Source organism: Cervus elaphus, chromosome 14 (assembly GCF_910594005.1).
Source record: "Cervus elaphus chromosome 14, mCerEla1.1, whole genome shotgun sequence".
NCBI lineage: Eukaryota > Metazoa > Chordata > Mammalia > Artiodactyla > Cervidae > Cervus > Cervus elaphus.
Genome location: NC_057828.1, coordinates 45,832,253 through 45,854,479, shown reverse-complemented (window position 1 = coordinate 45,854,479; position 22,227 = coordinate 45,832,253). Strand labels below are relative to the sequence as shown.

The window sequence follows — 22,227 nt, the reverse complement described above, 5'->3', positions numbered from 1 at the left end:
GCAGACAAAGCTTGGGCTTGAAGCCAACTGGTGTACAGGGGGCTGCCTGCCTCATCTCCCCCTCGGGGAGGAATGCGCCCGCTTCTGGGTTCTCACCATCTTTGTCGACGGTGAATGGCACATCCGGGGTGACGATCTCATAGCTGCAGATTTGGCTGAACTGGGGGGAGCAGTCTGCATCCACCGCCTCCACCCTCAAGATGCTGTCGTACTGCTTCCCCTCCATCACTGTGGCTTTGTAGGACTTCTCCTTGAACACGGGCGCATATTCATTGACGTCGTTCACCTGAATGTGGACAGTTGCTCTGGAAGAAGGGGGAGGAAAAAAGCTGTCAGTTTTGCTTTTTTGTATTCTTACCCCAAGAATAAATTTCTGCCCTATGGTTAAATTTCCTTTTTTTCCAATATCTTGTTTTGTTAAATTCTATGATGGAGATGAAAATTAAACTGCTCACTGTTTTCAATTTAGCGTGGGGACAACAGAAAGTTAAAAAAGGAATTTGGGTTGATGCTACAAAGTCCTACCAAGTAAGGCAGCTGGTAAATAAGAGACTTGAGAGACTTCCCTGGTGGTTCAGTGGTTAAGACTCTGTGCTTTCAATGCAGGCAGCACAGGTTCAATCCCTGGTTGGGGAACTAAGATCCCGTACACTGCATGGAGCAGTCAAAAAAACACAAAACAGAGAGATTTGGGATTTTCTTGACAATGTAGGCAGGGCACACACAAGGGAGGTAACTATATACCAGATATCTGTTTGTGCTCAACCCAGGAAGTTAAAAGTATTTTGTTACAAAATCTGGAAAAAAAAATTAGGAAGTAGAGGTAAAAAGCAGAGATAGAAAATGGGAAATTATGAGCATTAAAACAAGTTTTATCCTGCTTAAAAGGAACAGAGAGCATCAGTAAACCACTGCTGGGATATCATCCACCACTGACCAACAAATGAAAGACTTCAACTTGCCCTCCCTCATCAACCACATTCCGTCTCCCCAGTGTGGGCACAAGAAAACTAAGCCATCATCAGACCAAGCTACTGAAAACCATCAGTCTCAAGTGCTACTTGACCAGGGCATGTTTCTGACAGACAAGGTCCCTGACTGAAACAAGGTCTTTGTCAAGGAAAACAGTAACATCGCACTTTGTAAAAAGGATGAGGCATGATTCACTGGCATACAGCACTCCAACTATTCACCGAGACCCTCCCCACCCCAATGGTACCTGTCCAGCCTGACCCTCACAATGGGATATGTGACATCACCTCACCCACGGAGCTTCTTTCTTTAACCAATACAGTAAGTAGAAACTGATACTTGGAAAAATTAAATTTGCCTAATGCCGAGGGACTAGTAAATGGTGGAGAAAAGACCCTAGAAAAAGACTAAATCTAGGTCTTGTCCAATCGTCTCCACGACACCAGTAGTTCTCAACTGGTAGGAAGCATGTGAATACACCCAGGATTGGGGGCAGAAGTAAGCTTTCTTTCACCGGCTCAAATGCATTTCATGCATTTGAAATTTACGGAAATTAAAATTTATGGAAAAAATATATATATAAACATAACAAAAGAATATCTTCCTCCAGGAAAAGTGGGCTTGTTGAATTTTCAATGGAAGGCCCTAGTATTTTTACTAGAGTACCTGGTAGAATAAAATTACTCATTCATTTACTCAACATCTAACAAGTATCAAACACTTGCTGGGAGCCATACACAAGGGTAAACACACAGGATTCCTGCCCTCAAAGAGCTGACAATCTCAATGGGGACAATCAGAAACTATCCTCTGCCTTGTGTTTCAAAACTGGAAGTCGTGGGACTTCCTTGGCAGTACAGTGGCTAAGACTCTGCGCTCACAATGCAGGGAGCCGGGGTTCAATCCCTGGTCAGGGAACCAGATCCTACATGCCACACTAAGGGTTAGCATGCCACAGCTAAGACCTGGCAAAGCCAAATAAATAAATATTTTAAAAGCAAACAAACAAAAGCAGTAAGTTTTGGGACAGTGGCAACAGTCACCGTTTTCCTTACACACACACACACTCTGTCCCACTCACTCACTTATGAGATTTTTTCACGTTGGCCCCGTCTGGCCCCCTCCCGCAGTCATAGGCCTGGATGGTGAACGTGTAGTCCTTCTGAAGCTCGCAGTCCAGCTTCTCCGTGGAGCGAATGACCCCCTCGCCAGTGGATTTATCCACCACCACTGCATCAAAGGGCACATTCTGTCCGTGAACCTTAAATCCACAAATCTCACCTGGGGAGTCAAAGCGGCATGGGTTAGGATTTCTGCCACACAAACCCAGGGTGCGCTCCCCTCCTCCCCTAAAGAAAATAAACAACAACAATTCGGCAGCCAGGGGTTGGGGGGGAGGGTCTGTGGACAAAGCGAGGGCGCTTGTGCTTTCACAGGGGGTAAGTTCTGGGGGCTTTAGTAAAAAGAAGCATGTTCTGGCTTTCCAAGCAACTTGTTTAACTTTGCATCCATTCATGCAGGAATACAAAAGAGAGAAAGAGAAAACATAGACAGGCATTTCACAGGAGTACTTAGGAGAGCTCCGGGGTCAAGTAGTTTCATTAGCAAAAAGCCAAGGCCTGGTAACACAGAGGAGCTGCCCAGGGACCTGGGAGGGCCGGGCCGTGGTTTTGATTTGGACCAGAGAGGAGGCTAAAAGGCACAGTTAAGTGTTGAGAAAGGAAGAAGCGTGAGGCATAGGTTCAGCACCAGAATTACAGAAGGTCTGTCCAAAAAAAAAAAAAAAAATCTAAGAAACAAGTCTTCCTGTGCAATGAGCCTGGCTAAAATTAGGGAATCAAAGCAAACTACTAAATGAGAAAAAGGTAGAAATACCAACTTTTCAGGCATCCATTTCAACAGCTACCATCTACGATTGAGATATTGTCTCCATTCTGGGGAGGGATGTGCTAGACTGCCCTTGGTTTTGGACTGTGTCCTATCAGACCTGAAGAAAAAGCCTGCCTGGGAGTGGAAGTGCACCCAAGTTCGTTTATGAGCTTCACTGGGAGTTAAAGCGTAGGTCTCCATTCTGGCCCAGGGGAGAACACACATAAACATTCTGATGCATGTAAAAACAAAACTTCCAAAATTACAACAAGCAGAAAATGGTTACATAGTGAATCTCTCAGATTCAATTTTTTAAAAAAGAATAGGATTATCCATATAGTTCAAATGGATGTCTGATTTCCAGATATTTCTAACCAAGGGTTTGGTTACATACAATTTCCATCAATAGACTTAAAAAATAGAAACAAAGTGGGAGAATAAATAGGGGGAAAAGAGCATGACAGTTTCTTCTGTTTGAGGGCTGATTCCCAATTTCATAAACATAGTTAGTGGGTTAATGTTCATAAGAGGGATAGAAAGAACCCTTTATCACCTTCTTTGGTGACTGTCACCTCAAAACTCTCTAAAGGGAGAAAAGATAAACCCATGTCAGTAATACAGGAAAGAACGAACTCGAAACAATAAGAAAAAAAAAAAAAGTCAAAGATGCACATATTACATAGAAAAGCTTGACATCATTTAACAATACACTCAGTAGCCAGTGGCTAAAATTGTTAGAGCAAAACTGAACCTTCAAGGACAAAATGTCTCTTTGCAGCCACTTACCACAGAGGAACTAGCCTAGGGATGAAATACTGCTGTAAAGTCTCCTCACACCCACAGGGGCCATGGGGCTCTCTCTTTTCAGGAATACTTGAATGGTAACAGTGCCTAAGTCAGTCTACTTGCTGTTTTCTAGTTTTCAGATTTTCATCTTGAAGCCAAGTTTTTGGTGGCTGGATACTGGTAACATTCAACTCATCACTGGACTTAAGGAAACAGTGGGAGGGAAGGGTTTTATTTCAACCCCTTTGTTCTTGGCCTGAATAAAGAACAATGTTTTCTCATCTAAGGAACCCAACCAAGGTAACCCATATCCATACAGAGACCTTTTCTCATGGAACATCTGCTTAAATGTGAACTGAAACCAGATTCAGTGCTAACTGTAGCGATGCTACCGTGATCATGGTTTTCACTTCCTGAAACACCTGTTCTTCCGAGTCAGTATAAATCCTGCTCACCTCCCCCTAAGACCCACTAGAGAGCAGAAACGAGGGGGTCAGAGGTACCTTGCCCCAGACTCAGTGAGACCTCGCCGGAGAAACCAGAAGGTTACCCAGCCTCAGTTTCCTTTTTTTCTTAATGTATATCCCTGAACAGTATTGTTTCATTGTGTTTGTGACGCGCGATTCTTGTGCCTTGATTTTTCACTCCACCTTTTCCAGCCGTGTGCATCTGAAATGTATTTATCTTTGCTGGCACCTGCAGTTACAGAGTTCATTCACTCTCACTAGCACACACAGTTAGAAGCTAGTGAGTTAAAACCTAAGGGCTTAAAACATTGCCCAGCATAAAGAAAGCCCTCCACAAACACTGGTTGTCGCTGTAATGATTTCCCATTGTGTGAACACACTAGAATTCCAGTGCTCTGCTGTGTGAACAAGGCTCAAGCCACTAGCCACGCGGGGCTGCTTAAAATTGAACTGAAATTCATATTAAAAGTGCATAATACTGGGCTTCCCTGGTAGCTCAATGGATAAGAATCTGCCTGCGAGCGCAGGAGACGCTGGTTCAATCCCCGAACCAGGAAGACCTCACATGCCTCGGAGCAACCTAGCCCAGGAGCCACAACTACTGAGCCTGTGCAGAGCCCAGAAACCACAACCACTGAAGCCTGCGTACCTCACAGCCCACGCTCTGAAACAAGAGGAGTCCCCGGCAATGAGAAAGCCATACACCACAGCTAGAGAGTAGTCCTAGCTCGCTACAACTAGAGAAAAGCCTGAGGAGCTATGAAGACCCAGCACAGCCAAATAAATGAATACTTTTTATTTATTAAAATAATAATAATTTAAAAAAATTTTTTAAGTGCATAATAATAAAAACTCAGTTCCTCAGTTGCACTGGCTGCATTTCAAGTGCTCAAGAGCCACACATGAATACCAACTATTCAATAGAGATGTAGACATGAACATTCCATCACACTGCAAGCTCTACTGGACAGCGCTGCTCAGAGCAGGGGGCAGGCAAACCAGCAGGCCAAGTCCAGCCAGTGCGTACTTCTGAGTGGCCTGCGAGCTGAAGATGGTTTCTGTGTGTTATTTCATGACACAAGATAATGATAGGAAATTCAAATGTCAGTGTCCATAAGCAATGTTTTATCAGGACGCATAAAACATAGACCTGCTAATGTCTTGTCTCGGGCTTCTTTCCCCTGCCTCTCCCCCACAGTGGTACAGCTGGGTCACTGCCAAAGAGACCATCCCCCCATGGACTGCAAACGCTCAAATCCTCACTGCCAGCCTTTTAGAGAAAGACTGGCTGATCACTGCTCTTTAATACACCATGAGCAGAAACTGCTGGGTACCAGCTGTGTCCAACTGTTTTCCAGAATGTGGTAATTAGCTTGACTATGTTTGCACTTTTGGGGTGTAACTAATAGAGTGGGATATATATTAAGACATGTCAAGTTGCCCAGCTTTAATTCAGTGGTATAATAACATCTCATTTTTTGTTTTTTTTTTTTTGACTTGGGAGTCTGCTGTTCTAAAGAGAAAACGGTGAGGCATCCTACATCACTCACAGTGAGTGACAAGGCTTTCCCAACAAGGCCACTGCATAGGGAAGTGAGGTTTAAAAGCTCAGATGAAGCCTCTGACCTGGGTGATGCTGCCTACACAGTGCAATGCTGAGTAAAAGTTCAAAGACAATCACCAGGGACGTCCCTGGTGGTCTACTGGCTGAGACTCTGCACTCACAGTGCAGGGAGCCTGGGTTCCATCCCTGGTCAGAGAAGTAGATCTCACATGCTGCAACCAAGATCCCACCTCCTGTAACCAAGATCCCACCTCCCACAGCCAAGAGCTGGCACAGCTTAAAAAAAAATAAAGACACTCAGTCAAGCACTGTCCTTGAGCCTACTTCGGACCATGGGACCACGAGGAGGAATGGAGCTGTCTGCTAGAAGCTATAAACTGCCCGCTTCATGCTACCAGGCTGGGAGGAGAGGACAGACTTAGGCATCTCTCAGCCTTGCCAAAGAAGGACATCTCAAAATCAGCTCTTGTATTCTATCTACTTCCTTTCTGCCCTGTTCCTTCCCACTCAATCCAGACCATGTACTATTGCTCTGGGCCTCCCAGGTGGTGTGAGTGGTAAAGAATCCACTTGCCAATGAATGCAGGAGACGTAAGAGATGTGGGTTCGATCCCCAGGTTAGGAAGATCCCCTGGAGAAGGAAATGCCAACCCGCTCCACTATTCTTGCCTGGAAAATTCCACGGACAGAGGAGGAACCTGATGGGCTACAGTCCATGAAGCTGCAAAGAGTGGGACACGACTGAGCAACCACTGCTCTGCTAGGTAAACCTACAGCTCTGCTCTCATCACGTCTGAAATCCCCTACTGGGGTCCCTGGACAACCGACCCCTCTAGCCCTGCTGGCCTCGGAATGGACAAAACCTCCCGTCTCTCTCCACTCTTCATTCCCCTAAGAACGTCTAAAATAATCAAAAGGAACTATAGTAAAGAATTTTTAAAAAGCAAAACAGAAAGATATAACAATGGATGAACCCAGCAGAGCCGAGCTCTCACTTCTCTCTCTCTGGCCGTGTCCAGTTCTCATCTGACAGTGCTGAGCCCTCACTTTCTGCATCGGTCCTTTTGGCTTCCAGTTGGCCTGCATTCTTTCTCAGTCTTCTTCCAAATCTTAGTTCAAGCTCTTCCCCAGACAAGAGAGGGTGTCTCTGGAGCTCTTCCTGCAGCCCCTCCAGGTCTGGCGCTGTCCTGCCCTCCTGCTGCAGCCCCAGTGGAGGTCACCAGCACCGGCTCGGATACTTCCGGTTCTCTGGTGCGACAGAAATCCACTCCAGCCAACTCAGCAACAGGGCCTTCACTGAAGAGCCATCGGGAGCTCATAGAATTGACTGCAAGCCAGAGACAGGGACTTGGAGACGGTCAGAAACCAAGGCGGCTCGAGACCAGCGAAGAGGAGCCCCACAGTTCCACAGCAAGAAGGCCTGGACAGAAGGGCCATGCCCACAGCTGGTATCAGTACCTGTCCCTCTGCTGGACATTCACATCCCGTGAGAGCGTCTGTCGGCCTGGCCTGGGTCATGCCTGTGCTTGGCTGGGGAAGCAGGGTAACAGATTGCAGACCTACCAACCTGGACCCAACGGAAGGAGACCAGGGGCTGCTGAAGGAAAACTGACATTTTCTGAGCAGCAAGTGTCCACTGCAACGTCCCTGCTAATCCACATCTCCTCCCTGACCCACTTCTCTCTCCCTGGCCTTGGTACCCTTGCCCACCAGCTAGATATCCGGCTGACTCTTACTTATGGCGACTTTTGAATTCCTTGCTTACTGGTCCAGGCTAGTTTCTGGAACCAGCCCACGTGTGGCTCTAATCAAAACAGTTTTTTGAGGTACCTCAGATGTACAGTAACGAAGAGCACACGCCCAAGGGTTAGGCCCTGATGGCCCAGGCACAGCAAGCCGAGGGCGATGCCTTCCCCAGACGACTGTGGTGGCTCTCACATTCCAGTGCGCCAGAAACTGCCCCAGAAACTTGCTGAACGCGTCCTTTGCCAAGCCCCCTTCCCAGAAAGTCAGATTCAGCAGCTCTGGGGCAAAGCCCTGTCATCTGCATTTCTAACAAGTGCTGCCAGGAGGCTCCAATGCTGACAGGCTGCAATCCGTACTTGAGAGATTGGCCCATCGGTGGTTTCCGAACCTCACCAGCTGGTTATAAATTTCTAAGCTGTGCTCCTACAAGTACAGACTCAACTGGGCAAGAGCAGACAGGGGAACCTGACGGATGTGCCCCAGGACGATCTGGATGCAGTACTAGAAACCACGGGCGAGGTGACATCCTGTCTACTCAGCCTGGCAACAGAAACCATGCAGCTCTGGGCTCATTTCCAACCCTCTGCTCCTCCGACACACCAAACGGGCTGACTCTTAACCCACCTCTTTGGGACCCCTGCCAGCTCCCACCTCTGTTCCATCCTCCCCACTGCCCATCACTGCCCAACCATGTACATCCTTCCCATCCTTGGCAGGAGCTCAACTCTGCCTTCGGAAATCACGTCCTTATCTTTTCATGAACTCTAGTCCACCCAGTGCTGCCTCTCTCACTTGACAATGACCCACAGATGTCCAGGCACCCCTGCTTAACTCTTGGACGATGCTGGTCTCACCTTCCCACCTAGAAGATCAGTGATCTGAAAAATGCTTTTTTGCATTCTCTGGGAGGCCTAGCAAAGCTACCTAATATTTAATGATTATTGATCTCAAACCATTCCTTGTTTATTTAAAACTGCTACTCAACCGATTACTGCCTTGCACTAGGCTGAGTTACACAGGTTTCTGACATTCCGATTTTTCACATATTTTGACATTTTCAGACAAAAATGGCATTTTCATGTGGCTTAACCTAATATATCCAACTCACGGTTGCAAACATAGTCCCAGCCCAGCTGCATGTGCTGACAAAGCAAAACTGGGTGGAGGTGTGTGATGGTGAAGCCCATGGGCCACCCTCAGGGCATGTGAGTCATGAGAATTACACAGAATATGGAGAAAAGTAGCACAGATGTGAGCCAGTTCTAATTAAATGTCAACAAAAGTAAAGCTCCTGTTCTTTGCCCTGAAATTTCTTTTGGACTCCATTCATTATTGTTTAATCTTATAAAATATCTGTACTCAGACTAGGAAGGCAGGAAAAAGAATGCTTCTGTAACCACGTATGAAGGGGAAGAGCTTCAAAAAAGGTGAGGGAAGAGTGGATGCAGGGCTTCCTAGGTGGCAGGGTGTAAAGAATCCACTGGTCAATGCAGGAAATGCAAAAAATTCAGGTTGGATCTCTGGGTTGGGAAGATCCCCTGGAGGAGGAAATGGCAACCCACTTCAGTATTCTTACCTGAGAAATCCCACGGACAGAGGAGCCTGGTGGGCTACAGTCTATGGGATCACAAAGAGTTGGACACAACTATGCATGCACACAGAAGTGCTCAGCTCCCAATTCAGGCAACTCACTGGGGTCAAAGATGTCACCGTAAAAACAGTAAGAATGTGGCTGATAAAGTGGCTCCAGCCTGTAACTGCCCATTAAATACATGCAATGCACACTACATGTTTTATCCCCAACTCTACTTGGGCTTTTAGCAGATTAAAGAAAAGGGGCTGAACTGAATGGCGTGGTTTTCATTTTCTAAAATGCTTGACCAATAACCAAGACTTTACTTGCCTAATCTTACCCCAAGAAAACAATGTGGGCCAAACTGTGTATTTCACATGATCGTCTGATGAGTGACAAATTACAACACACTTCAGTGACCAGGCTTCCCACATTTCACGGGTATTTAGGAGCTTAGACAAGTCATCTCTGGCGGTTACCCACACACAGGCCCTGTGATGGGATCAAGACCGTGGACCAGAATGTTCACCATGTCATAAAGTCAGTGTCGTGAGAGCCGACCTGGTGAAGCTAAGAATCACAATGGGGTCAGGCTGCCTGGTTCAAAGGCTGAGCTGTCATTTGTGGGCTGTGTGATCTCAGGCAAACTCATTCGGTCCTTCTATCAGAATTTACAGATCATTGACTAGTCCCAGGGACTTCTCTGGTGGTCCAGGGATTAAGACTGTGTGCTTCCACTTCAGGAGGCACAGGTTCTATCCCTGGTCAGGGAACTAAGATCCTGCATTCTGTGAAGCATGACCAAAAATTAAAAATAAAACAAATCTAAACAAAAACCCAAACACCAACTAGTCCCGGGGGCTTGTTACGGGACCAGGGATCACACGGAGAACCTGGTAGTCATGCCGCTGACAGATGTGCTCTAAGCCTCTGTTTCCTCATCTGGAAAATGGGGGCATGACAGTCTCTACCACATGAGACTGCTGGAAGGAATCAAAGGAACCATGCAGAGCCAGAGAACACCCTGTGCCACACTGAAGGGAGCTCAATGAATGTCAGCTGCGGTTCCTGCCACCACCATCGTGACGCTAAATTAAACTCAACGTCACCACCAACTGCAACCTAAGATCAAGATAAGGCTCCAGACCTGTCCTCTGCTCTACCCATTTAAGAAAGTCAGTGAGAAAATGGAATACTACTAAGACTACTAGAGAAAGATGGAAAACAGTTCTCATGTAATGTTATGTGAAAAAAAGCTTTTTTTCAAAGATTCCCAACAGCAGCAGCGAACACTGAAAATAGCACTTATTACATACCAGGCATTGTTTTAAGCTCTTCATATTTATAAATAAATAAGCTAATATTCTCCAAACCCTATAAGGTATATGATATTATCTTCATGTTACCAATGATGAGACTGAGGCTCAGAGATGTTAAGTAATTTGCCCAAAGCCACACAGCCAACGAGTCTCACATCCAGGATTCAAGCAATAGGCTCCAGGATTTGTGTTCCTTATGCACCTGTCTGCTACAGCCCGGTGGGGGCAGTGTTCTGCGTAGCAGCTGGATGGGAATTGGATGGGAATCATGGTAACAGAAGAGGGAGGGAGAGAGGAGGTCCCTTCCCTGGGTTGTGCAGCTACTCACTTCGGTAGGAAGAGGACTATGCTTCAGGAAGAGTAGATGAGCACCATTTCCACCCCTGGGTGTATAATCGAGAGCACTGAACATCCACACAGAGACTTGTACACGGATGTTCACAGTATCACTACTCACAGTGGCCACAAAGTGCAAACGATTCTGATGCCCATTACCGATGGATGAATAAACAAAATGTGGTCCATCCATACACTGAAATATTATTTGGCAATAATAAGGAACAAGGGACATGCCACAACGTGGGTGAACCCCCAGATCATCATGCTAAGTGAAAGACGCTAGTCACAAAAAGCCACCTGTTGTTCTTGTGTGAAATATCCAGAATACAGGCAAATCCAAAGACACGTAATAGACTAGCGGCTGCCAAGGGGAGTGACTGCTAACAGAGGCAAGGGCTTCTTTTTGGGAGATGAAATGTTGTAGAATTAGATAGTGGCTGATGGTAGAACAATCTTATGAACACACTAAAAACCAGTGAACTGTATACTTTAAAAACTGTATACATTATGGTATATGAACTGCATTTTTTTTTATTGATATATTTTCTTTTTTTTCTTTTTTTTAAATTTTTATTTATTTATTTATTTATTTTTGGTCATACATTGATATGAATCAGCCATAGATTTACACGTATTCCCCATCCCGATCCCCCCTCCCACCTCCCTCTCCACCCGATTCCTCTGGGTCTTCCCAGTGCACCAGGCCGAGCACTTGTCTCATGCATCCCACCTGGGCTGGTGATCTGTTTCACCATAGATAGTATACATGCTGTTCTTTTGAAATATCCCACCCTCACATTCTCCCACAGAGTTCAAAAGTCTGTTCTGTATTTCTGTGTCTCTTTTTCTGTTTTGCATATAGGGTTATCGTTACCATCTTTCTAAATTCCATATATATGTGTTAGTATGCTGTAATGTTCTTTATCTTTCTGGCTTACTTCACTCTGTATAAGGGGCTCCAGTTTCATCCATCTCATTAGGACTGATTCAAATGAATTCTTTTTAATGGCTGAGTAATATTCCATGGTGTATATGTACCACAGCTTCCTTATCCACTCATCTGCTGATGAGCATCTAGGTTGATTCCATGTCCTGGCTATTATAAACAGTGCTGCGATGAACATTGGGGTGCACGTGTCTCTTTCAGATCTGGTTTCCTCAGTGTGTATGCCCAGAAGTGGGATTGCTGGGTCATATGGCAGTTCTATTTCCAGTTTTTTAAGGAATCTCCACACTGTTTTCCATAGCGGCTGTACTAGTTTGCATTCCCACCAACAATGTAAGAGGGTTCCCTTTTCTCCACACCCTCTCCAGCATTTATTGCTTGTAGACTTTTGGATAGCAGCCATCCTGACTGGCGAGTAATGGTACCTCATTGTGGTTTTGATTTGCATTTCTCTAACAATGAGTGATGTTGAGCATCTTTTCATGTGTTTGTTAGCCATCTGTATGTCTTCTTTGGAGAAATGTCTGTTTAGTTCTTTGGCCCATTTTTTGATTGGGTCATTTATTTTTCTGGAATTGAGCTGCAGGAGTTGCCTGTATATTTTTGAGATTAATCCTTTGTCTGTTTCTTCATTTGCTATTATTTTCTCCCAATCTGAGGGCTGTCTTTTCACCTTACTTATAGTTTCCTTTGTAGTGCAAAAGCTTTTAAGTTTCATTAGGTCCCATTTGTTTAGTTTTGCTTTTATTTCCAATATTCTGGGAGGTGGGTCATAGAGGATCTTGCTGTGATTTATGTCGGAGAGTGTTTTGCCTATGTTCTCCTCTAGGAGTTTTATAGTTTCTGGTCTTACATTTAGATCTTTAATCCATTTTGAGTTTATTCTTGTGTATGGTGTTAGAAAGTGTTCTAGTTTCATTCTTTTACAAGTGGTTGACCAGTTATCCCAGCACCACTTGTTAAAGAGGTTGTCTTTTTTCCATTGTATATCCTTGCCTCCTTTGTCAAAGATAAGGTGTCCATAGGTCCGTGGATTTATCTCTGGGCTTTCTATTCTGTTCCATTGATCTATATTTCTGTCTTTGTGCCAGTACCATACTGTCTTGATGACTGTGGCTTTGTAGTAGAGTCTGAAGTCAGGCAGGTTTATTCCTCCAATGAACTGCATTTTTAAAATAAGACTGTAAGACCAACTGTGCTCCCCTCTGAAAATCTCCAGAAGGAAAATATTTTTCTGCCCACTATGGCAAATGCAATCAAGTTACCACTATACTTGGTTCTACACTGCTTCTCCATATAGTTTTTAAAAATCCCAATAAATAACTTTGGCACATCAATAAAAAATACCTGAGAATCTCTAAAAACATAAAACTTTGTAAGTACTATTTCATTCAAGACTATACATCAAGGATTTTTTTTTTTTGGGCAATACTCATTTACATTTTAGCCAGAGACAATTACGCAAATACTAACAACTTATATTAGGGGCCACAGAGCATGTAATAGCTAAAAACTTAGATAAATCTTACATTTAATAATTTCACAATTAAAATGGTATTTTTATTCCCCCAGTAGTAAACCCATATACCAAAACCAAAAAATAATAAAGACAAAAAAACCTATCTTCAATTGTGAGGGTAATAAATAGTTTTGAAAAGAGAATTTACCATAAGAATCTATTTTGAGCCCACCAAAAATAATGTATCTGAACTTTAAACAAAATTCACATTTTATTCAGGTTGAAATAAACTATATCCCCTGGAGAAAGGAAAGGCTACCCACTCTAGTATTCTGGCCTGGAGAATTCCATGGACTATATAGTCCATGGGGTCACAAAGAGTCGGACAGAACTGAGCGACTTTCACGTTCAAACTATAGAAAACTGATTTTCTTCACCAAAAATAAAAGCAATATTTTCTGTATTATTCCTACATAACCACAAAACACTTATTTTTGTAGGTTTTCTAGGTGTTGCTTAATACATTAAGTTTTAATAAATGACACAATAAAATTAAATTCAACAAGAAAACAGTGACACATAAAATGACTTCAAAGTTAGTACTCAATGTACATTTCATTCCCTACTTCCTGTTCTCTGTAACTTTCTGTGCTGCCTAACACAGCAGCACAGTTAAGAGCCATCCTGCCTGACTTGGAATCTGGCCTCTAACACATCTAAGCCGTGTGACCCAGAGCTGGTAAGTTAGCAGCCCTGTACTTCAGCTTCCTCTCTTTAAAAAGGGGTGACAAGAAGTATACTTACCTCAAAAGGCTTGAGGATTAAACACAAATGCATATTTGTACAGTACTTACAACAGTGCCCGGGACACTGAATGCTTTATAAGGGTTATGCACCATGAGTGATATAACGGGACAGAGCTCCACCAACAACAGGACTGGGCACAGCTGAGAATTGGTAAAGAGAGGTCTGGGGGAGTAGATGCCAGAACTCCTGACTGCAATTGCTTCTTGAAATGAATCAGATGTCAGAGACATGCAAGTACCCTCAGGAACATAAGCTAGATGACCCTAGTAAGGTTACTGACAAGGCCCTGAAACGTCACACCCGCAAGGAGGAACTGTATATAATAAACAAAGGTGTTGCATGCAAAGTGTGTGTAAATATGTCTATGCAAATACTCAAAAATTTAGTGATGCACAGAGGAAACCATAGGCAATGCTAAAAATGATTTTAAATCAGAGGAGGGGGGACCAACCAAAAAAAAAAAAATCACCTTGGCTACCAGAAAGAGACTGTGTGTGTCTTCCTAACACAGAGCACTTCCCCTACCACACATCTAATTGGATTTCTCTCTAAAAACCAATAAACAAGTAAAACTAATCAAGAAGGTCTGTCTCTACCACTGACTCAATAGCACAAGCTGCTTCTCAGGTTACTCCCCTGGAAATGGGATGTGGCACTTGAACAGAAAGAAGAGAAATTAAGCTTTTATTTATTTAATTTTTTTTTTATTTTTTATTAGTTGGAGGCTAATTACTTCACAACATTTCAGTGGGTTTTGTCATACATTGATATGAATCAGCCATAGATTTACACATATTCCCCATCCCGATCCCCCCTCCCACCTCCCTCTCCACCCGATTCCTCTGGGTCTTCCCAGTGCACCAGGCCCGAGCACTTGTCTCATGCATCCCACCTGGGCTGGTGATCTGTTTCACCATAGACAGTATACATGCTGTTCTTTTGAAATATCCCACCCTCACATTCTCCCACAGAGTTCAAAAGTCTGTTCTGTATTTCTGTGTCTCTTTTTCTGTTTTGCATATAGGGTTATCGCTACCATCTTTCTAAATTCCATATATATGTGTTAGTATGCTGTAATGTTCTTTATCTTTCTGGCTTACTTCACTCTGTATAAGGGGCTCCAGTTTCATCCATCTCATTAGGACTGATTCAAATGAATTCTTTTTAATGGCTGAGTAATATTCCATGGTGTATATGTACCACAGCTTCCTTATCCATTCATCTGCTGATGGGCATCTAGGTTGCTTCCATGTCCTGGCTATTATAAACAGTGCTGCGATGAACATTGGGGTGCACGTGTCTCTTTCAGATCTGGTTTCCTCAGTGTGTATGCCCAGAAGTGGGATTGCTGGGTCATATGGCAGGTCTATTTCCAGTTTTTTAAGAAATCTCCACACTGTTTTCCATAGCGGCTGTACTAGTTTGCATTCCCACCAACAGTGTAAGAGGGTTCCCTTTTCTCCACACCCTTTCCAGCATTTATTGCTTGTAGACTTTTGGATAGCAGCCATCCTGACTGGCGTGTAATGGTACCTCATTGCGGTTTTGATTTGCAGAGAAATTCAGCTTTTAAACAGCTCTTCAGAGACACCCTTGCATTCATGTCCCCCATTTACCGTAGTAAATTCAATGTATGGAATGATCTATATGAGCTAACTGAATTTTTCTCATTTGTTTCGAGGCAAACACAACAAACAAATTTTGTTCTGGAAAAACAACAGGCAAAAACCACTCTTTAAAAATTAACTTCACAATGTCCCTTTTGACGCTGAGGCAAAGAAAGGGAGAAGCAGCCTGCTCCTCTCTGCCTGTTAAGGACATGACCACGGCCTTGACGTAAAGCAGGAACAGTTCTGATTTGCAAAGTGCTGCTGGAAGCCATCGAGGCAGCAGAACTTCACAGCAACCCTCGATCTGTCCCAGTGAACACTGAGCTTACAATCTTATAAAGTAACTCAAGCTAAAGATTTACTGAAAGTGACATCTAAGCCAAATGAAATCACTTACAAAAGACTGCTCAATATTCTCAACCAAGTCTCTTCAGGTAACTGAAACCCAGGTGGTGCAAGGAAAATCTTGAGCTGTAATCACTTATATCAGGGGCCCCCAACTTCTGGACTCTGAAGCCTGAAGATCTAAGGTGGAGCCGATGTAATGATAAAAATACAGTGTTCTATAAACATAATGTGCTTGAATCATCCCCAAACCATCCCTTACCTCCTGCCACAGTCCGTGGAAAAATTGTCTTCCATGGAACCTGGTCCCTGGTGCAAAAGGCTTAGGGACCGCTGCCCCAGATCCTTGTGGCTCAGAGACCAGGAGCACCAGGAAATAGGTTAGGAAGGCAAGGCTGCAGGTGCCCCCAGAACCACTGCATCCAAGCCTGCATTCTAAGCACGATCCTGTGCTCTGCACAGACACAAAAGCTTGAGACGCACTGGTCTGGATCCTCTCTCGCTGGTTACACCAAGACAAGGAACACAGTGAGGCAATTAAATGTTTTGCCTTTCAACAAGTACAGGCTTTGCAAGGGCAGTCAGGTACCCCTGTGGTACGTGGGGGCCACACACAACCCTTAGCTATCAAGACATTCTCAGAAAGGCTCAGAAACAACCCAAACGGGACACGTGAAATGCTTCCCAGACTCACGACAGGGAGTGAACAAGGACAGGCTGGTACCTGCAAAGCGCAGAGGAGCGTCTTTGTCCAGGGCGATGAGAGGGGGGTCGAGGAGCACGGTGCTGTCGCTCTCCGTAACTAAGCCATGATACGTGGGCTCCAGCCACGGCTTGTGCTTGTTGACTGTGTTTAAAAACAGGAGGAGGAGAAAGGACATAGGCCAGGTTAGAATCGTTATTTTCAACGCCACGGCTTTTGAAAATATACATCCGTTATCATTAACAAAAAACCCTCATGAGTCTGAAAGGCCAGCTGCTATTTTTTGTGGCCCAGTCTGGTAACAAGACCCAAGTGGGATGAACTCCTAAAGAAATGCAGAAATTATCTGAGGCCAACCCCCGAAGCAACCAAAAGTAAGAAATGAACTGCTCTAGAAACTGAAAGAAAAAAGATTGATGGTTATATGGACAGTATGACAGACCAACTCATACCACCTGTTTTCAGCCGATCCTAGAAGAGTTACAAATAAAAATGTTATTTCTTGGATTAAAAGATATAAACTAAACAACAAGGCCCTACTGTATAGCACAGGGAACTGTACTCAAAATCTTATAATAAACCATGGGTTTGTTGATCAGTTGCTAAGTCATGCAACCCCATGAACTATATTAGCCCACCAAGCTTTCCTGTCCTTCACTATCTCCTGAAATTTGCTCAAATTCCTGTCTACTGAATCAGTGATGGAAAAGAATATGAAAAAGAATATACAGATATGATAAAGATATAAAGAATAAAGATAATGTGTATGTGTATATGAGAGAGAGAGAACGTATATATAAGACCCCAAAGACAGCAACCCACCAGGCTCCTCTGTCCATGGAATTCTTCAGACAAGAATACTGGAATGGGTAGCCATTCCCTTCTCCAGGGGATCTTCCCGACCTAGGGATTAAACTCGGGTCTCCCAAATTGCATGAGTGCTAAGTCAGGCAGATTCTTTACCATCTGAGCCACCAAGGAAGCCCACATTTAAGAGTATATTCTTAAATATATACATATATTTTTAAAGACAGAATCACTTTGCTGTATACCAGAAACACATTATAAATCAACTATACCTCCAAAACCACAACTTTTTTTAAAGAGATACAAACCACTACATATAAAATACATAAGCAACAAGGGTAGACTGTACAGCACAGAAAAACATAGCCCTTATTTGAAAATAACTTTAAACGGAATATAATCTATAAATATACTGAATCACTCTGTCTTACATCTGAAACTAACATAATACTGTAAATCAACTATACTTCAATTTTTTAAATGTTATTTCTTTATGATAATAACGGTATTATTTAAAATTAGCATTACAAAAAGAAATGTAAAGCAAATGGGTGAAACAAGATTTATGAATATAAAATTACAAATATAATGAATTAAAAGAAAATGATATGCAAAATTCCTGAAAAATCTGACTGAAAACAGTGATCAAGAAAAACCTGCTTTAAAAAATACTAATAATAATCTGCTCTGGGATCAGGATGGCCTGGACCCAGAGTCCAGCACCCCTCTATAATGTGCTGTGTGACCTGGAACACGTAACTGATTTCCTGATCTCAATTTCCTTTTTAAAACATTTACTTTTGGTGGCCCTGGGTCTTCATTGCTCCACGTGGACTTTCTCTAGTTGTGGCACTCGAACTTACTGGCTTCTCTTGCTGCAGGCAGAGCACCAGCTCTAGGCACAAGAGCTTCAGTACGTGCAGCACAACGGCTCAGCAGTTGTGGCACACGAGCTGAGTTGCTAGCATCTTCCTAGACCAAGGATCAAACCCATGTCCTCTGCATTGGTAGGTGGATTCTCATCCACTGCACCACCAGGGAAGTCCTCAATTTCCTCTTCAGTGAAGCCGGGACCCCCATCCCCAACAACCCACAGGGCTGGGGTGGACAACTGGAGAAGTGACGTTTTTCCTTCTCAATTGGGTACTAGCACTGCTCCTTTCGTGTTTAGGGTAAGAACATCTTCTCTGACAGCCTGCTGACCTGAGAAAATGTATTTGTGGTTTCTGTCCATTTCATTTTTCCCCAGCTGTGGCCCCCAGAGGGTCTGTGCTGAGACTTTCCTGTGGTTGAGGAAAGCCCCTCCCTGGGTTCCTCTCTCCACCAGCCTATTTTGAGCTCCTCTCACAGTTGGAACCTTTCCATTTTCCTCTTATTTTCACTTTCTGAGTATTCACATTATAACCTCAGGATATAGATTAACCATGGAATGACTCATGAAGCTGATCTGATTAAAAGGAATGTTGTTGTTGTTCGGTCACTAAGTCACGTCTGACTCTTTGCCACCCCGTGGACCGCAGCCTGCCAGGCTTCCCTGTTCTTCACTATCTCAAATTCATGTCCATTGAATCAGTGATGGGGGAACAATGGAAACAGTGAGAGACTTTATTTTTGGGGGGGCTCTAAAATCACTGGAGATGGTGAGTGCAGCCACGAAATTAAAAGATGCTTGCTCCTTGGAAGAAAAGCTATGACCAACCTAGACAGCATATTAAAAAGCAGAGACATTAATTACTTTGCCAACAAAGGTCCATCTAGTCAAAGCTACAGTTTTTCCAGAAGTCATGTGTGAATGTGAGAGTTGGGACTACAAAGAAAGCTGAGCATTGAAGAATTTATGCTTTTGAACCATAGTATTGGAGAAGACTCGAGAGTCCCTTGGACTGTAAGAATATCAAACCAGTCAATCCAAAAAGAAATTAGTTCTGAATATTCATTGGAAGGACTGATGCTGAAGCTGAAACTCCAATACTTTGGCCACCTGATGAGAAGAACTGACTCACTGGAAAAGGCCCTGATGCTGGGAAAGATTGAAGGTGGGAAGAGAAGGGGACAACAGAGAATGAGATGGTTGGATGGCATCACTGACTCAATGGACATGAGTTTGAACAATCTCTGGGAGGTGGTGATGGACAGGGAAGCCTGGCGTGCTGCAGTCCATGGGGTCGCAAAGAGTTGGACACGACTTAGCAACTGAACTGAACAACTGAGCAACTGAACTGAGTTCAGTGATGCCATCCAACCATCTCATCCTCTGTCATCCCCTTCTCCTCCTGCTTTCAATCTTTCCCAGCATCAGGGTCTTTGCTAGTGAGTCGGCTCTTCACATCAGGTGGGCCAAAGTACTGGAGCGTCAGCTTCAGCATCGGTCCTTCCAATGAATATTCAGGGTTGACCATTTAGGATTCACTGGTTATGAAACTTTATTTCCACATAGTTGGGGCCTATTTCTTGAATGAACTACCCAGATTCTCTTCAGGCAGTCAACCAGAAGTGACTGAAACTAAATTTAAATGTTTAACTGTCTTTCGTGCTGTGTGACCATGATGTAGTCCTACTTTTCTTTGCTTTAATGATGATGGGACGAGGGGAGACAGTGATGATCAGAAGCACCTGAGCCCCACCTGCACTAACTCCCATGTGACCTACTGAAGAAGCAGAGTGCTCACATGTGAAATTCCAAAGGAGCAGGCCTGTGTCTGTGAGGGGGAAGATGAGCGACCCGATCTCTCCTTAATGACGCCTCCACCCGACATTTTATACAGGCTGCACCCAAACCAACAGCAACTTCCCTGTCTTCACTTTCAAAGCAAACCCAGACCAACAGGGAGCTGGCTAAAGGGTATAGAAGGTTTCGGTTTTGCAAGATGGAAAGAGTTCCAGCAGTTGATTGCACAACAGTATGAATGAATGAACCCAATACCACTGACTCCAACACTTAAAAATGGTGAAGACGGAAAATTTTATGTTATGGGTATTTTACCACATTAAAAAAAAACATTCCACACCCACAAAATAAACTCAGATGTAGCCATTTCTTATCCCCTCTGCTGTCCACTGAGACCTATTACAAAGGCCAAGTAATGGCCTCCTCCCTATCTCTTGCACGGACTCGTCCCACAGCGGCTGGGGTACCGCTGTGAACTTGGGGGTGGCTCAGAGCCTGAGCTCTCAGAACCCATCTACACCAAAGGTCCTGAGAAACCCGAACAACTCTGCCTTAAGAGGGCCTGTCTATCTATCGGTAATAATAATCAGTGCTGAAAGTTAAAACCAAAGAAAAGCATTAGTACTGATGTTTATTATTAATTCATTTTCAAAAACAAACCCATTGTGAATTAACATAATATGTTAATGAAAATAAATATATATTTTAAAATAGAGTTTACTAGGAAGATTGGCAATGCTTTACATTCTGCAAATCCTTTCACGGCCCAGCATAGCAGAAGAAAGCTGGGTTCTCACTGCCACTCCTGCAGCCAATAGGCTGCATTACGATTCCTCATGCAGCTCTAGGAAACTCCAATGTGCATTCATGAAAAAATGAGGAAAAAGCAAGTGATGTCTTAATATAATTAAAACAGCTTTGACCTCTCGGATGCCCTGACAAGGTCTCTTGCCTCAGGCCTCTGTTGAAGCGTTCCCTCCTTCAGCGCCAAAGAGACTGCGTGCTGGAACTAAAGAATTCCCATAACAAAGACTGAAGACAGGGAATGCCAAAACTAAGACTGGGGGCAGCCAAATTAAAAAAACAAAAAACAATAAAAGAGTTTCCCCCCTCCAATTAAGACAGAACCCACTGCTCTGCCCCCCAGTCCCACTTCCTCTTTCCTCTGCTACTCCTCCTAACCATGAGCAGTCAGCCTGGGACCTGGGGTAGGCTACCTGGCTTCCCTGGGCCTCAGTTTCCTCATCTGTAAAATGGGAACAGCAACAGCACCCACCTCTGAGGTTCCCATGTGATCTAACCCATCCCATGTAAAATGGTCAGGACGGGGTCAGGCACTTGGGAGATGCCATAAGGGGCTGAGTTGTTACTTCTCCTGCAAACATACACACACAAAACCAGGGTTTCTGGGAGGGCGTGACCCTTTTTCTCTACTTATTCCCGGGAATTAGGATCTCATTCCTCAGGAACTATCTAGTAAGTGAGTAAGAACATACCCATGGACAGTACAAACACAGTCAGTGCCCTGGTTTACAAATTCTCTCATAGAGAATAAAGTTTTCATGCAGAGAACTGAAAAAAAAAATGTACTGGTGTTTTAGATATTGGGAAGATGTTTATTTTTTGTTTCTGGCAGTTGGATGTTCCAGGAAAAGGAGACAAGAATTTTGGAGAAGTCAAAATATTGAGGGATCTGCCTCGACAGGTAAGTTCTCACTAGATTATGAAGGGAACTGTTAATAATACGAAAGCAAACCTAGACCACAAAGACCGAAAACTTACAGTGCCTCTGGAAAATGTCCCCTCCTCCTGGAACAAGAGACCTAGTAAAGAACACAGCTCAGCTGGTTGTGGTAAAACCTCCCCTTCTCCTCCAGAAATGCCCCCCCAGGGGAAGGGTGGGAGGAAGGGATAGTTAGGGAGTTTGGGATGGACATGTACGCACTGCTATATTTTAAATGGATAACCAACAAGGACCTACTGTACAGCACAGGGAACTCTGTTCAATGGTATGTGGCAGCCTGGATGGGAGGGGAGTCTGGGAGGCGAATGGATACAGGCATATGTATGGTTGAGTGGCTTGGCTGTTCACCTGAAACTATCACAACATTGTTAACAAGCTCTACTGAAATATAAAATAAAAGTTAAAAGAAAAAACAAGAAGTAACTCCCAGGACAGTGGTGAGTTAAGTGGCTTGGTGCTCTGCATGGGTCCCACAGTTGGTTGCAGCCTTTGAGAGGAGAGGG

At 44.0% G+C, this 22,227-nt stretch overlaps 1 protein-coding gene across 6 annotated transcripts in view; it reads right to left on the bottom strand.

The window, feature by feature from the left end:
• The window catches only part of CLSTN1 (calsyntenin 1), a 76,444-nt gene that overhangs the window by 24,044 nt on the left and 30,173 nt on the right, over positions 1–22,227 (bottom strand). For 3 of the 6 annotated variants that reach the window (XM_043922825.1, XM_043922826.1, XM_043922829.1), the window contains exons 2-5: positions 16,527–16,649; positions 3,395–3,424; positions 2,058–2,253; positions 97–305 (exon numbers count right to left, since the gene is read on the bottom strand). In XM_043922825.1, coding sequence (XP_043778760.1) covers positions 97–305; positions 2,058–2,253; positions 3,395–3,424; positions 16,527–16,649 — 558 coding nt within the window. The remainder of the gene's footprint in view (positions 1–96; positions 306–2,057; positions 2,254–3,394; positions 3,425–16,526; positions 16,650–22,227) is intronic. The other 3 variants (XM_043922827.1, XM_043922828.1, XM_043922830.1) reach the window with 1 other exon arrangement.